The following is a 16665-nucleotide window of genomic DNA, read 5'->3' as shown; positions in this document are numbered from 1 at the left end:
CTGCTCAGGCACCCCCCCGCCACAGCCCTCCAGCCTCCTGCACACACACATTTCTCCCACTGGGTCTCATTTGATCAGCTCTCCCTCCCAGCGTGGGCCCCCTGGAGGCAAGGAGGCCTGAGGCGGTTTCTCGCCTGGCCAGGCCAGAGGAAGTGGTGGGAGGAAGAGGCAGGGGGGTGGAGGTGGGGGTGGGGTGGGAAGAAAGGCCAACTCCCCAGGTGTGAGCAGAGGAGATGGGGTGCAGAAGCTGTCTGGCTTCCCATCAACAGCTTTGCAGGCAGCAGACCACTGCCCAGATGTGGGTGCCCGGCCCACCCGTGTCTCTCCCTAGCTAGAAGCCCTACTGAGCGCTTCCTGGGTTCCAAGGACAGCCAGCCAGTGTGTATGATGGGGAGGTGGTGAGTCATAAACAGGAGCCCCCGCCCTTGTCCCCCCTGACTGGGATGGCTTTACCAAGCATGGAGCAGGCATAGGTAAATAAATAGCTTGTTTATTAGTAATATGTTACATTATTAAAGTGCATTGAGAAGAGATGCAGGGGCCAAAGCTGGAAGGCCGCCGGCCCCAGGCCCTGCCCTGGGCTGGCCAGACACAGCCAGAGAAGGGCCCAGCTCTCTGCTGAAATTCACGGACAGGGCTGGGGGCAGAGCCGTGCACCTGGAGAGCTTGGCCCGGGCTGTCCCCACCAGAATTCACAGTTTAGCCTAAGTTATAACATGTCCTGAGCTGAAGGTGGGAGACTAGGAGCGTGGAAGCACAGCCCCTGGGGAAGGGGGCTGAGGGGAGGGGGGGGGTTCCCCCCGCCCCCCCGCCCCCAATGCCAAGGGCAGAGACCTGGACCCTCCCCCTGAGGACCCGGCTCCTCCTTCTATATGAATGTGGTGAACCTAGGGCTCAGTTTCTCCTTCATTCTCCCCTGTCTCCCTCGCCCGACCCCCTCCTGTAACTGCCCCACACCGGGGACTGGGACCATGCCCCCCTCAGACTGGGATCCCAGGGCAGAGCCAGCTCATGCCACTCTCCTCGAACCCATGCCTGTCCCTAGACTCTTATCCCATCCCCGGAGCCTCAGACTGGGACCCCCCACCCCAGCCCANATGGTATTTAAATACAGATGCAGTCAGAATTAGCTATACATGAAATAAGCCTAACATAAAAATAGAGCTTTTTCCGTCCTTCTGTCCGGAAAGCAAACATCCTTCAATAAACATGCAAGACGGCTGCCTAGTGGGACCCAGGGCTGGTGAGGGAGCCGCAGACGGCAGCCCTGGGCCTACCAAAACAGCGGCCACCCCCAGCCATGGCAGGAGGGAGGAGGAGGGGGCAGTCTGGGTATAGAGAGTCCGCATGGACTCAGGCCTCAGCCCCAAGGTCCAGAGCCTGGGGCCCCGTTTCTCTTTCCAAACCCCATTCTCTAGCCCATGGGCTCTTGGGCTGAGAACATCACTGCATTTAGTCAAGTTTGAGGAGGGGTTTTTGAAAAGTAATCTCCAGAAGATAAAATCTTAGGTCACCAATGCCCCAGCTTCACAGTCAGCGCCTTCACTCTGTGGCCCCAGCCCCCCGGCCCACTCGGGCCCGGCAGCCGCCCGCGGCTGGCCATCTCCAGGCCTGGTGTCCTTCATCAGGCTATGCAGTCCCCCTGGAAGAAGCATCGGGCAAGGAGCTCACCGGGCCCAGCCGGCTCTGGTCGGGAGACTCTTCTAGTGCCCCTGAGGCCATAGGGGCCGGCGCCATGCCCAGCCCCAGAGGACCCTAGTGGACCAGCAGGCCGAGAGCAAGCGTGGGCAGGACGCCCAGCCAGAGGGACGTGGCCAGGGCCCGGGCCCGGCCCAGCAGGTGCTCGGCCGTGGCGCCGTCGTCGGGCAGCAGCTCCCAGTGCTGAGCCTCACGGAAGTAGGAGCCCTCCTGGGCCTCGCAGAGGTAGTGGCCGTACTGGCGGGCTGTGAGGTTCTCGATGAACAGGATGCAGTTGGGGCTCTGGTGGCCTGGCTCACAGCTCTGCTCCACGTTCTCCTCGTGGCGCCACCAATAGGTAGCATGACGGGACTCCATGGGGCAGCTCAGGTAATAACGAGAGTTCCGAGCCAGGGAGACCTTCTGCAGTGGGGCTCTGTCTGGAGAAGGGGGGTGGCCGTGAGGAGAGGCTGAGGGCTCCCAGGGCAGATTGTATCCTCCTCTGCAGATCGGGCCAAGGCTTCTAAATGAACACAGTGCCCAATCTCCTCCCCACTGTCCCCTGCCTCCCCTACCATCCTCCTCTCAACAACCCCCCCATACCAACAGAGCCCCCTTCTGCAGGACTGTCCTGCCCCATCCGCCTGGGGCCCCCAGGGCCAGGCCACGTCTCTCTCAACCAGGCCTGGACCACCCTCAGCAACTGGGGTCCCGCAGGGCCAGATCAGGTACCTGGCTGTGGGTTGGGACACTCTCTGTGTGGCTCGTCTGGATTAATGGACTGTAGTATCGGCCTGGAGTTGGAAGGGGAAGAGAAGCTGAGCAGACAGGAGGCCGAAGGGTCTGGCCCCATCCCCATCCTCATCCCCCACCCAGGTCAGCAGTAGTGCCCACCCAGAGGAGGGCGTGGCCTCTTGCAGCCCACTGACACCACCCCCACTCCTACATCCACATCCTCCCAGGAATGAAGGATCCTAGCCAACGTACCCTTGGGAGCTGTAGATGGAGACGCAGCGGCCCTGGTCCCAGCCGCAGTAAGGGTCGCGGGCCATGAGGCAGCCATGGCAGCCCCCGCCGTAGACCTCACACAGGTCCAGGGGTACCTGGCTCACCTCCCACTGGGAGCTCACATATAGCTTCCGCTAGAAGGAGAGCATGATTCGGGTCAGGCCAGGGCCCCCAGCCCCAACACTGAGTTCCAAGTCCCCAGGATCCCCCCTCCCTGCCACGCCTTGGCAGGCCCTGGGGCCCAGAGGCTCTTAAAAGGACAAGCAAATCACATGCAAAGGAGCTCTGTTCTCAGCTTGCCATTGCTGGGTAGCCCCATAGGATACAGTGGGCGTGGGGAGGCTCACCCGCTCAGCGTCCAGCGACATGGCCTGGATGGCGGCTGGGTGGTGAAAGGGCTGGATCTCCATGATGTTAAAGGCAAGGCTGCGTTCCTGCTCCACCGACTCTACCACCTTGTGGATGGTGCCCCTATCTGTGGGCAAGGGGCAGAGGGTCAGCGGGCCAGGGGGCAGGAGTTCCCCAGAGCCAGGCAGCTTTCCTCTAGGAGGGGCCAAGTGCGAAAGGCAGTGGGGAGGGCTGGGAAGTCCTCAGGCGAGGGTCACAGGACTGGGGCAGAGCTGGGCGAGGAGAGTGTGACCAGGAGCCTGAGGGCAGCCCTGAAATCTTCGAAGGCTGGGCCACAGAAGCCATCCTAGGAGGCCCAAGGCTCCACTGGGCCACAGGGGCACAGAGCCAGCTGTCCTATAGGCACCACCCTGAGACCCTGAGAGCTTAATCCTGTGTGGAGCCCAAGCGCATTCGCTTTGTTTCCCATTGTTGAATCCTCCACACCCTTAAGAGGTAGGTATTCTCTTCCCAGTTCAGAAGAGGAGGAAATGAGGCTCAGAAAGGCTGAGCAACTTGCTCAAGGTCACACAGCTGGCGACTAGAATCCAGAGGCATCAGAACCCCACCCCTTGGCTCCTTCAATGATTCCCCTGCTTTCTGGACTCTTTGGGGACATTGTCTTTAAATAAACTTTTCATTTTGAAATAATTTTAGCTTTATAGAAAAGCTGCAAAAATAGTACAGACTTCCCGAATACCCTTCACCCAGTTTCCCCTAAAGTTATCATCTTACGTAATTGTGGTACATTTGTCACAATGGAGCAATCGACACTGGGACATTACGAGTACCTCAACTACAGACTTTATTTGGATTTCTTGGGTTTTTCCACCACTGTCCTTTGTCTCTTCCAGGATCTAATCCAGGACTCCACATTGCACTTAATCTTTGGGGATTTTTTTTTTAATTTTTATAAAATCTTAGATCTAAAAAGGGCCAGGCTGACTGCCTTGGAGGCCACGCTCTCTCCATTCATACCTGTCAGGAACTAATGGACATTCTGACCTCCGGGCCCTCCTGTTCCCACCTCGCCTGCTGTCCCAGTTTCTAGAATAGCCTGCCTCCCCCACTTCTCCCTCCCAATTTCCCAGGGCATCACTTGCCCCAAAAAAGCAGTCAGATGATGGGATCTTCGCTTGCCTAAGACTTTCCTTTATGTGCCTGTAGCCCCCTCCCGGAGGCTCTGAGATGTGGCCAGACGCTCCTCTGTACTGATAAGCCCGCAGCCTTGGCACTGCCTTCGCACACACTGCCTGCGGCACCCCGTGGCAGCCCCATTACTGCCTCCCATAGCTTCTCCCAGCTGGGTGTGCCTCCTGCTCTCCGCAGAGGGCTCAGAAAGTTCTATTTCTTATCTGGCCCCAATCCTTCCTGCTGCAGGATCCAAAATGGCATCTCTCCCAGGCCTGTGTCTTGTGATCCTCCCTTTCCTACACCCCAGTGCCCTGCCATCGCCTGGCTGACCACAGCGGCTGGACCAGCCACTGCTGAGCAGAGCAAGGACAGGGGCCCATGGGTGCAGCCAGGATGAACGAAGCAGTAAAGAAGTGGGGTCTCAGCAGCCAGAAGCCGGGCCCCTTGGGGAATTCCTTTCATGGAGGCCTCTAGGAGTCAAACAACCAAAAAGGCCACCGTGGCCCTGAGAACGCCACAAAATGAAACAAAAGCAGGAAGCCACACTGAGGGGGAGATGTGAATAACTGAGGGTGGGGGCCTGAGGCCCTGCCGTGTGGCTCCAGAGGTGCTAGGCTCCCGGGGGGAGACACTGCCCTTTCCCATGACACCACCAGTCGGTCTCAAGGAGAGCCTGTGGCCCCATCAACACTGATCTCCATGCTTGCTCCCAGCAGCCCCCTTTGCCCAGAGCCTGGGAGCAAGAAGCTACCAGAAACTCAGCTCGGAGCTGGCTCAGCAGAACCCTCCCAGGAAAGCCCCCTCTGCGGTCCTTGCTAGACTTTGCAAACGCTCCGCTGTCTGGAAGTCCTTCTTCACATCTCACTAAATTCTTGGCATCCCACATATAATGTTTCCTTGCACCTGCATGGCCCCAAAGACCAGGAGAGAGCTTGATTTCCTCATTCTGCCTGGCAGAGGCCCACAGGATCCCAGGGACCAGGTCCTTCCTCTGGACTTCCCGTGTCTCTTCCAACCCTCTTCCCTGGGTCAGACCTCTGGACCCCAGCTCTGCTCAGTCTTGCTACATTTCTGCCTATGAATCCCCACGCCTGTTCTTCTCCCACCAGAGGACACCCTCCCCTCTTCCCTCTGCCCCCACCTCCTTCCCTGCCTGACTCTTCCACAGCCACGCATGCTGACACCTGACACCTCTTGGCCACTCAATTCTTCCTTCCAAGTATGAAGATCCAACCAGATGTTAGTGATGGCATTCCTTATACGTTCCATCTCCGTTTTTACAGAGCAGGCCAGAAGGTCTGGGGGTAGCCCCTCACCTGTGGTCAGGTAAAGCACATGGAAGGTCTCCCCACGGCTGGCCTGCAGGCAGTGGACCACCACTTTCTGGTAGTGGTACTTTGAGTGGAACAGTGGTGTCTTCAGAGGCCCCATGGGCTCTACCCTCTGAGCCACCTCAGGGTGACTGTCGGCCACCTGGAAGGTCTCTGTGGGTATGGGCTGCCGGTCTGGGAGACACTAGGTGAGGAGAAAGGTCCAAGTTAGTGACATGGCTGGGAGGCGGGGCTAGGGCCTGGGCCAGGGTGGGCGTCACAAGCTTACCTTGCCAGGCCGGGGGTTGGGAAGGCTGGAATGGTAGCCCTTGAGTGAGGACGTACGGAAGACCTTGTCAATGTCACCAAGGGAGTACACACAGACAGCCGAGTAGTTCCTGGGGGGACACAGAGACTGCTTCACTGGGGGGCCTGGAACCCACGCACCCTCACTCACCCGGGCCGGCCCAGCAAACCTGGTGCCTGAGAGTTATGAAATGCTGGGGAAGGAAGGAGGAAACGAGAGAGGGAAGGAAGGGAGAAGGGAACGAGGGAAGTTCAACCCAATTTCTCTCTGTTGCAATCTAAAGCCCCAACCTATGTTCTGACACAGAATCACTGAGTTCAGAGGCCAACCCCAGGGCAGGGGAAATCCCAGCATCTGCATTCCTGTTGGGTGACTGTCCAGTCCCTCTGGACACAGCTGCAGCATGCTGATGCCAAGGAGGCCACAATCCTGTCCCCTTCCCAGCCAGGCCAGGTCCACCCACCCAGGAGCAACAGAGCAAGGTTTTGGCCTCCCCACTCCGTCCCCCAATTCTCCTCACACCCCCCTGACACCTTTGCCTGTCTTGTTTTCAATCAATGAGAGTGATTAAGAGGTGTGAATTATCAGGCGCAGGCAATGCCTGAGCAGGTGTGATAGCACCCAGCACCCTAAGAGGCCTGAGCAGCCTTTTCCCAGCACCCAGCACCCACTCAGAGCACCCAGCTGTGGACACATGGGCACAGGTGCAGCCGTGAGCATGCATATAGCATGTGCACACACGCCCGTAGTATACAAGCTCACAAACACCAGTGCACGCACCTCCCTGAGTACTGGCAATTCCCCACCCCACACCCAGCAACAGCCCTGTCCCTTGAACCTGGAGGCACCGCTCAGGCCACATCCGCCTTCTCCTCAGCAAAGCCCAAGCCTCCTAATCCCTACTGGACACTTACCCAGTGCCAGCTCCAGCCCCAGCCCCAGCATGAGGTCACTCACCAAGGGTTGGAGAAAACACCATAGACTCTTGTGTCCCTCCACTGGCCATTAGGGTCGGGGAGCAGAAAGACGTCCTGCAGCCTGTTGAAGTTCTTGTTGGTGGTGACATCGCTGCACACCAGCATGGCTTTCAGGAAGGTGTTCCACTTGGAGACTGACAGTGAACTCTCGCCACCCTGGTCCCCCTGAAAGGGTGAGGAAGAGGAGGCCCCTCAGCGCCTGCCCGGGCTGCTGCGCACACCCAAGGTACCTGCTTCCAGGAATGTCAGCACCCAGGCCTCAGAGGATGCAGGGGAGCTCTGAAAGGGGCCAGGACCTGCCAGGGGACGAGGCATAGGTGCCTCTCCTCTCAGGCCAGGATCCAGCCGATCCAGGGCACAGGGCCAGCGGTGTGGACCTGCAGGGTAAGGGTGTCGGGTCCCCAGAGAGCAGATCAGCTCAGACACGCGTCTGCCTCCTTTCACACATGTGCATGTACACACGTGACACAGACGCGCAGCCCAGCACCTTCCCACAGGCCAAACAGACATGTGTAAACTCACTTTCATACTCACGAACGCACTCAAACACATCACGCTTGAATACAGATGTTTGCACACGACCACACACACACACGTGAGCCCATCTTCACCCCAGCACAGATGCACGGACCCTCTTGTGCACACACAGTTGCTCCCACAACCCTGCTCCCGACTCACTCGCACATTTCACGCGCTCCTTTACAGAAACATGTGTGCAGATGTCCGCTTGCTCCCGTTCGGGCTCAGACACACACTCTTGCCCTCTCGGCCACGCACTCACCCTGCAGAGCTGGGCCACGCGGGACACGTTGAGAGGAGCCTCAGGGTTCTTGTCAGGATTGTCCTCTCGGAAGAAGTAGTAGATCTTGTCATCATAGTCCTGGTCTTGGTGCACGATGGTAGCCTTGATGAACTGGGGGTCTGCCGGAGACACAGGCAAATGGATGTGAGGCTGGGAGCCTGCTCAGAGGACCCACCCCAACTCTGTGTGCGTGCCCACGTGCACGTGCACGCATGCACGCACATACACACACATCTCTACAAACCCAGAGCAAATCAGACCTAGATTAAAACTCAGAACATCAGGTCCAACAGCCCCAGGGGCCCGAGACTCTGCACCCCCACCGCACACCTGTTTTGCCCTCTTCCACAAAGATGTCATCGGCCCAGGAGCAATGACTTCATGCCTGGGGACTGGGGGGAGGTCCCTGGGGGCCCCTATGTCACTTCTGCCTAATTGGCAGAGTCCTAATGAGGAGAAGGAGGTGTGGCCCCGACATGAGCTCAGCAGAGGGATACACTGTGGCTCTTGGGGACCCCACGCTGGGCCTGCAGCTTCTTCTGTTTTGCTCCCAGAATGTGTTGGGCCCACCCTGCCTCCACACTGTGGTCTCTGTTGTTCCCCTGCTCCCTTATAGGCAACCTTCTTGGCTCTGGCTACTCAGGCCCCCAGTTTCTTGAGCGGGCTGTGGCCCAGTGGCCCTTGGGGAGCTCCCCACCCCCGATGGAACCTGTGGACCCCATCACTGCCCTGGGCATTCACGCCTCTTCAGCCCCCACAGCCCAGCCAGAGGCTGACTCACTTTGCATGACGGTATCACTGGTGTACAGCTCGATCTCGCCCTGGATGCGGCGGAAGCGAGGGATCTTCCCGTTGTATTCCTGCTTCCGGATTGTGGAGTACACTTCGTCCCCTGGGCATGGGGGGGAGGCGCACGGGTAAGGGCACATGGCTCCTGGAAGTCCCACCTCCAAACCTGGGCCACTGGACACAGAGCTGACCACCCTCCCCACCCCCAGCCCAAGGCAGCTGTCCTACCATCAAACAGAACCAGCGAGTTCTCATCTGGGCTGAAGGGGGCATAGCCTCTCTTTTCGCCAAGCGACTCCACGGTGCCATTCACCTGGGGGAGACAAAGGAGGGTCAGACAGTGCAGGATGCCATGGCCATTGCTTCCCAAGGGCACCAGCTTCCCAGCCAGGGTCCCCATCCCCCCAGGGATTTGACATGAGGTGAGGCCAGCCTCAGAGTCCTCCCAGCTCCTTCCCAACATGCTGGGCGCAGAAGCATTGGTGCACCCAGACAAGGGTGAGCTGAACAGGTGCACAAGCAGGGGCCTTCTCACCAAGTTCCAACAGCTGGGGCGCCGGGCATTGGTGCCGCAGATGAGCAGCCCCTCACCCTTCCTCTCCAAGAGCGTGATGTAGTTCTCACAGTCCTGCCCGAGCAAAAGGGAAAGAGAGATGTTGGCTGGGGGCCCTGGCAGGCCCTGCACTAGGCCCCTCGGTCTTGGGGCAGGGGGCTTCAGAAATCTGAGCAGAGGAGGCACCTCCAGGGACTCCAATGCCCCCAAGAACAGCAAGGACACAGTGGCCTTAGTGAAGGAGCACGTCTCCCTTCAGAGCTGGGAATCCTTGCTTCTCCCAGACCGCGGCTCCCAAGGCAGGCCCATGCTTCCTTCCCTAGACTCTCAGGGACTCCTTTCCCAAGGGGGTCAGCCTCCCCTCTGCACTCCTCTTCCCCACTCACCCGCTTGTCCAGGCAGGCCCCCTTCGTAGAGCCAATGTTCACCTGCAGGGGAGGGGAGAGCATTAGGCCACTCTGCCAAGGCAACATGTCTGTGCGTGCTTTCCATGCATCCTCAGGACGAGCCCATTTTATAGACGAGCAACGAGGGTGAGTGATTTACCCAAGATCACACAGGCTGTTTGGCCTGATACCCAGAGCCAAAGCCCAGAGATCTGGCTTACAGGCCAGCCGAGAGATCTCAGAAGATAGGGGCCATGGAGTTCTGGAGCCCAGCTTCCTGACTGGGTCTCCCCCATCAGCACTACTCCCTTGACTGGGTAGAGCCTAGCTCTGGGCTTTTCTCTGCACTGCCCCAGCACCCACTCCGATCTGGACTACCTTTAGGGAGCCTCTCCCAGGGACCCTATATGGGGCATAATCGGGGGGTGGACCTGTTTAGAAAGAGATGCTAGCTCCCCCGGATTCCCCAAGGCCCCTCGCCAAGGACAGAGGGGAGATGAGAGAAATGGGGCAAGGAGGGAATGAAGGAGGGGCTCCGCTCTGGCCCCGGAGCCAGCAGAGGGATCCAGGCAGAGGGGTCTAGGCTCACCGTGCGCTTGGAGGCGTTCTTGCCCTCGGGGAAGTCGAAGATATAGACCTTGCCGCGTCCACCCACCCACACGGTTGAGCTGCCAGGCTCATGGAAAAGCACCGTGTGAGGCTCGGCCAGACCAAAGTCCACCCAGTCCTGCCCTGCGCGGCCTGAGGAGGAGGCAATTGGCAGAAATGTTGAGACCCTGGACAGGAAGAACACCACCCCGCCCCACCCCGCCAGGCATAGCAGCACCTGCCTGGCAACTAGTGTTTGGGTCTGGGCTGGGGTAGTGTAAGGACTCAGAGCCATGAGTGGGAGAAGTGCGGGATCCCCAGCTGGGGTCCAGCAACCAGCTGTCCTCACTCGAAGCCAAGGCCCCTGTCCTACAATATGTGTGACCTCAGGACGAGGGCAGGATGTAGGGACCCCTGGGGAGAACAAACTCCCCCCACACTCAACACACACATCCACACGCACATGCACGCACAGTCTGCTTTTCCTAAGAAGCCGGGCTCTTGCAGGAGGGACCAGGGCTCCCCTGCTCTGCTGCCAGGATAGCAAGCAGCAACCTCCATCCCCTGCAGGGAGCTGGGCCTCTAAAGAACCCACTGAGAGTCCAGGTTCCCAGGGATCACTTTGGTCAGAACCCGAGCCCCTCCTTTGGGAAGCCCTCTGCACCCCCTCCTGGCCCACCCAGCCCCTTAGTGAGCAGGGCAGCTTAGATCAGAGCCAGAAAGGAATCTGAACATCCACTCCCTCCCATGTTTACAGATGGGAAAATGGAACTCCAGAAAGAGGCAGCCCAAGGTCACACGGTCAGTAGCAGGCACTGAACTAGAGCCCACGCTGCTGCGCCCCAGCCCGGCTCTATGGCCAGGGCTGCTCTGGTCTGGTTTCCCAGGGATGCCATCTTGCCCTGGTGGGGAAAGATCAGCCCTCTCTCCCCAGCAACTCTGGGACAGGGAGCCCTTCACAGGGGACAGTGGGCAGAAGGGCTGACCGGGACAATATTTCCCAAAAAAGAAACTGTCTGCAGCCACTGCCTCCAGGGAGCAGATGTCTCATCTCCGGTGATATTGCTGAGGTTGTCCTGGTTGTGGTACTAAATTACAGGGATGGGACAGCCTGTGGCTGTGCCCCCAGCAATCAGCCACAGCTAGTGTCTCCCCATCTCTGAGCAGCTCGAGGCCGCACCCCAGAGCACAGCCTGACCACTGTTTATTCAGCTGCAGCAATTTCAGGAGCAGCCAGCTTCCCAACAACCCTGAAGCAGAACACACTGCAGCGCCACAGGAGAGGGACAGCCATCCCCCAGAGTCTGCCCCCACCCCCCGCAGTCCTCTCATGGCCACACCAGTCACTCCAACAGATTCTGCATTCAGCGAGGGCACACCTTGTGACCCATGCCTTCATTCCCTTTCCTTAAGCTATCTCCCTGCATGGTCAAGTCATCCCTGGAAGTGGGATATTCTCAGTTTTCACCTCAGGTGTGGCCTGGCTGGTGGCACAGAGGCGGAAACTCAGGGCCTCTGAGGGCATGCTAGTCCAAGGTCATGCTTAGNCAGGAAGAGGCAGCACTGCGTGCCACAGAGAAGTGCTGAGCTCGCAGCTCTCAGGTTCCCCTGGTTCTCCTGGGGCACCCCACTCAGCCAGAGCAGCTCAGCACATCAGGCCTCATCACACCCCAGGCTCACGCTTTCAGCCCCAGCTGCACAGGGCCGGGCTGAGACCCCAGCTCTGCACTGGGTGGTGGGGACGTGGTGCTGGCCAAGGCTCAGGCATGGCATGGCCCCAGGCTCCCCCGCCTTTTCAGCTGGGGTAAAATTAAAGTGCTGGGGTCAGCTTCCTGGCTCCCCTTTTACCGGCAGCCAGCCAGAGATCCAGACGATCTGCAGCCGCCCCCCACCCCGCCTTCCCTAGCCAGCTCTGGCCAGGGAAAGCTGCATGTCTACGTCTGGAGACAGGCTGGGCGCTGAGAGTGCAAGCCCCTGCAAGCCTACCCCTCAAACCACACTGGTCCCAGAGGAGGGGACTGCAATGCTGACCACAGACCTAGTGGTGGGGGAAGAGGCACCAGAGTGGGCCCTGAGGGACAGCTCTCGTCTGGGGGTCATGGTCCTGCCCTAGGGAATTCAGTCTGATGCGGGGGCAGGTGGGGGAGGCGGGGGGAGCCCTGCCCTGGGAAGTCAAGCCCAGCCCTGGGGAGCAAGGTCTGTGGGGGAGATCAGACCCTACACTGAAATCCAGCCCCAAAAGTGAGACGGCTGCACCAAAGCAAGCCCTCCCCCCAGATCTCATGCAAAACTGTCTCGGGGCAGAACTCAAGGCTGCTCGCAAAGTGTTTATGAGGACACGATAGGAGGGAGGGCGAGGGCTGCCCACTGCTGGGTGCAGCGTGAGGGGCTGCAGCACGAAGCCCAGGGCAGTCCTACACAGATCTGCAAGCCTGTGTCCCGTTCCCTTTAAATCCTGGCTGCTGCAGCCAGGGTTGGAGGAAGCAGGGACTGCTAGCCCCATTTTGCAGAAGAACAAACAGGGGCTGCAGCATTGCCTCCCTTGACCTCCAGGCTCCCACCCCTCCTCAGTCGGTGCCTGGTGATGTGCATGGGGAGGACGGCACCAGCTCGAGGCCTTGGCCCATTCTCCACCCCTGCCCCAGCCTGGCTCCCGCACTGCCCAAGGCCCTCAAAGGGCCTGATTGTGCCGGGGAAGTGTCTGAACGGCAGCAGCTCGATGAATACATGAAAGGAAGCTTTGTTCAGGTTGCAGGAGCGGGGGCTGGGGGCTCAGAGGCAGGAGGGCTGCCTGGAAGTGAAGGCAGCACTAAGCCTTCACAGCCAGGACCCATGGCCCGATGGCACCATCACAGAGAGCTGGGTCAAGGAGGGGGCGGCATTCAAGGCTCCACCCACGCAGGGGCTGAGCAAGGCCAGGGGTTGCCCCTAAAAAGACCCAGCCAAGTGAGTAAGTGTCACATCCTTAAATGCACCTTCTTGCTTCCCAATGAATCCATAGGGCAGGGGGAGGCAGATCAAAGCTAGATGGGTCAGGAAGAGGCAGGAAGAGAATTCCAGACGAGGGAAACAGCTGAGCAAAGGTGGGGAGGCTGACTGAATGGGGGGTACATAGACCTAAGGGCCCAGGGTGTGATGGGGAAGGGAGCCCAAGGATGCTGCCCATCCGTCTCCACTGCTGCCCTTCTCCTCCCTTGGAGCAGGGCTAGGATCGCAGGGCCAGGGTGGGGAAACCCTCCCCTCCTCCGTATCCCCCCACCTCCCTTCTCTCCCTGCCTGACCAGCCCCCTCTGCTTCCTATCCTGATGTCTAAAAGGAGCACCGTCTGGCACCGTATCTCCCCCCTCACTCCCCGGCCTGACGCATTAGTGGCTGACTAAGTGGTAGCTAAAAGCTCCCAGAATAACCAGGGGTTCAGGCAGGGGAGGGGGCTAGGGGCACATGGGGAGGGCATGGCCCCAAAGGTGGGCTGGGCACAAGACCCCCCCACCCCCATGCAATTCTGAGCCCATCCTTGCTCATTCTGGACCGAGAAAGAGCATGCTCAGGCTGCCCTGGACCCAGCCGGACTCCATAGCCCCTGGAGTCCCCACCTTCCTCACCATGGCAGGAGCTGCAAGGCCAAGGCCCAGCCCCAGCCAGAAAGGAGGGTCAGGAAGATAGCTGGGCGTGGGAGACAAGATGCTGTTGGAAAGAATCAGACCTGACTGCTCTTGGAGCCACAACCCTCCTACCACAGTGCCAGTGGCCTATGAGCTGGGGCAAGTCCAGGGTTCCTGCAAGATGGTTTTCCTAAAGCAGGCTGGCCTTGGGGGGTTATCGCTCCTCCTCTCTCCTTCACTCTGAGTGTTGTTACCATCTGGTCCCCACTGCCCCCATATCCTCACAGCCTATGAAAGAGGGGGCCAGCCTGGGACAGTAGAGTTGGGGCTGGAATGTATGGGATATTGTTGCCCATGAAGGGAAGCAACAAGGCAGGAACAGCCTTCCAGCCTGACCCACTGACCCAGCAGGCCTTGAATGCTAACCTCAAGGAGCCCTTTGAAAGTGGGCATTGAGGCAGGCTCTGAGAATGGTAGGAATGTGGGCACGCAGCAGGCAATGCCTGAGTCAGGCAGCCTGGGAGGCCTGGGCACAGGGCAGGAGCCAGGCCAACCTCTGATTGGGGACCCAGCCACATCCTCCCACAGCTGCACCCCACCCTGTATTGTCAGGCCCACCTCACACCCTCACATACCACACACACACAGCCGAGAAAGAGGAGGGAGGGCCACATGTGGTCCACGAATTAGTATCCAGCCTCTCCACCCTTTGCAATGCACACCCCACAGGTCAAGGTAGAAGGGAGATGATCTGAACAATCACTGAGCTGAGAGGGCACAGAGGCCAGACAGGCTGTGCCAGTGGCCTAAGACACATAGCAAGGAGGGCAGAGGTAGGGCCAAGGCTACAGCCCAGTGCATCCGGTGCCCATCACCAGCTCCAGCCCTCTGGGACCACCACCCAGAGGTGATTTACAAAACACTGTATGTTGCTTCTTCCTAGTTCCCTGGGTCACATCCTGCTCCCCATCCTTCCCTCCCTTCCCACCAGGTGAAAACTTGCTAACCTGATAACTGAAGGGAATCACCCACCCACCCACATTCCAGGTGAGCCCTGATCTCTCGGGAGCCTTTAGCAATCCAGGCCTCAAACCCTAAGGAGTGACTAATGGTGAAACTCAGCGCTGCGTCAGATCAGCGGAGGGAAACCTTCCCACTGGGATGACTGCAAATGAGCAACTGTTTCATCTCTGTTTCTCCAGATATGGCTAGGAACGAGGGCAGGAGACGCTGGTCCTATACCCATAAGCCCAGTTTCCAGGGTGGCTCCGGCCCATGCCAAGGAGCAGTGACGGTTGCCTTTGGCATTTTGGTAACACTGGACAGAGCAAGTGTCCAGACAGCTGCCTGGCAGGCCCTTGAGGTGGTACTGAGCTCACGACGGAGGGACAGGTCTGCCTGTCTTCACCAGCCATAGGAACAGTGAGCTGTGCGGGGGCTGAAGGGGCACACCCCTCCACCCAACAAGGTTAGCTGTGGGGGGGGAGGGGAGCACATCTCCCATGTGGGCTCAGCCCGGGCTCCAAGAAGCCTGTGTTCTTTGGAAGCCAGGTGGCTGGTCGGTTGTGACCAGGCCGTCCAGAGTTCAGTTTCCTTCTCTGTGAATTGAAGAGACTAGTACCTACTACCATCTAGGTTTTATGACCCAGTCATGGTTCTTAGGACAAATCACAAAACAGTCAGGGTTGAGTTCATCTTCAGGGAAGGTGGGGTGATGAGTCTTGGAAAAGTCAGAGACAGCTTTTGGATGGAGGTGGGGGTAGCAGGAGAAGCCAACCTCACCCTCTGTCCCCATCAACTAGCCTGCCAAATTCCCCAACCACCCTGCAAAGAAGGCAAATCAAGTGAATGTACCCCCATTTTAAAAATTATTTTGGTATTTGAGAGAGAGAATGTAGGAGAGGAGCAGGGGTCAGGGAGGGAGAGAGAGAGAGAGAGAGAGAGAGAGTGAAAGAGAGAATCCCAAGCAGGCTCCATGCTGAGTGTGGAGCCTGACGTGGGGCTCACGTGGGGCTCGATATCACAACCTGAGGTGACAAAATCAAGAGTCAGACGCTCAACCCACTGGGCCACCCAGGTACCCCTGTACCATTTTATAGACAGGAAAACTAAGGCCCCTCCAGGCCGGCAAGGGCCATGTGCTCTCTGCACCATGCCACTGTGCTCGAATAGCCAGAGGCTTGGCTGGTGGAGAGACCAGCTGGGGCAAAGGCTTCAGGGCAAGGGGCAGTATGGACAGCGGGCTGTGGGTGCGCCAGGCTGCACTGAGCAGGGAGAAGTTTCCAAGGCCAGGGAAGGCAGGAAACCCAGGATGAACATCATGTCCTGTTCACCTTCCGCCTGTTCTTCAGCCCAGCAGGTTCCAAAAGCCCCAGAGTAAGGCCAAGGTCAACTATCCTTTAAAGGAGATGACAGGCATAGGGCCTGCCCTTGGGCCCAGAGCCAGGGCAGAGGGCAGAGGATGGCTACATGACTCTAACAGAGGGAGGCAGGCAAGACGGGAACACTTGAGAAACAGAAGCTTCCCTAGCTCAGCCCTTCGCCTGTGCCGGGGGGAGGGTAGGAGTGGGCAAAGAGCAAGGGTGGCCCCTCAGCAGAGCCAGTGAGGGAGAGCTGGCAGGGGCCGGCTCCCAAGGCTGCATTTCATCGGAAATCAGAGATGCCAAAGGAGAGGAACGACAGTGATGGCCACAATGATTTCCCTACCACCTAACTCTTCCATTGCATTTACTATGTGCCAGGCACTATTCTAAGTGATTTTTACATAAATTAACTCATTTGATCACCATTAACCCTTACAAGGAGGGATCTCTTATTCCCCCCATTTTATAGTGAGCGCAGTGAGAACTTGAACACAGAACTTGAGTAACTGGCCCAGGATCACACAGTTATGTGGTGTTAAGTGGTGGCATGGAGGTTGACTCTCAGATTCTGGACTCTGTGCTTATAGCACTGCACTCCGTAGAAGGACCCTTGGAAACTTCCAGGCCAGTGCTTCCCACACAAAAGAGAACACTGGGGAACAGAGAGGGTGAAGCCTTGTCAGAGGCTGAAAGCCTAACTTCTAACCACAATGGCCCAGAGAGAGCATAAAAGAGTGGGTGTGCAGGCCTGAGGCTCCAGGGACCGGGGGTGGGGTGGGGTG

The 16665-nt window shown here is 58.5% G+C and overlaps 1 protein-coding gene across 1 annotated transcript in view; it reads right to left on the bottom strand.

Annotated features, from left to right (window-relative positions):
- Positions 1 to 1104: 1104 nt before the first annotated feature.
- Positions 1105 to 16665, bottom strand: part of SEMA7A (semaphorin 7A (JohnMiltonHagen blood group)) — a 22464-nt gene continuing 6903 nt past the window's right edge. The window contains exons 2-14 of the mRNA XM_077745814.1: positions 9920 to 10071; positions 9331 to 9372; positions 8927 to 9019; positions 8620 to 8704; positions 8384 to 8494; positions 7582 to 7721; positions 6781 to 6965; positions 5806 to 5914; positions 5523 to 5721; positions 3033 to 3160; positions 2665 to 2819; positions 2410 to 2471; positions 1105 to 2117 (exon numbers count right to left, since the gene is read on the bottom strand). Of these exons, the coding sequence (XP_077601940.1) occupies positions 1756 to 2117; positions 2410 to 2471; positions 2665 to 2819; positions 3033 to 3160; positions 5523 to 5721; positions 5806 to 5914; positions 6781 to 6965; positions 7582 to 7721; positions 8384 to 8494; positions 8620 to 8704; positions 8927 to 9019; positions 9331 to 9372; positions 9920 to 10071 (1823 nt within the window). The 3' untranslated portion in view covers positions 1105 to 1755. The remainder of the gene's footprint in view (positions 2118 to 2409; positions 2472 to 2664; positions 2820 to 3032; positions 3161 to 5522; positions 5722 to 5805; positions 5915 to 6780; positions 6966 to 7581; positions 7722 to 8383; positions 8495 to 8619; positions 8705 to 8926; positions 9020 to 9330; positions 9373 to 9919; positions 10072 to 16665) is intronic.

This window comes from Crocuta crocuta, unplaced genomic scaffold (genome assembly GCF_008692635.1).
Source record: "Crocuta crocuta isolate KB4526 unplaced genomic scaffold, BGI_CrCroc_1.0 scaffold130, whole genome shotgun sequence".
Lineage (NCBI taxonomy): Eukaryota > Metazoa > Chordata > Mammalia > Carnivora > Hyaenidae > Crocuta > Crocuta crocuta.
This window is presented reverse-complemented; position numbering and strand designations above follow the sequence as displayed.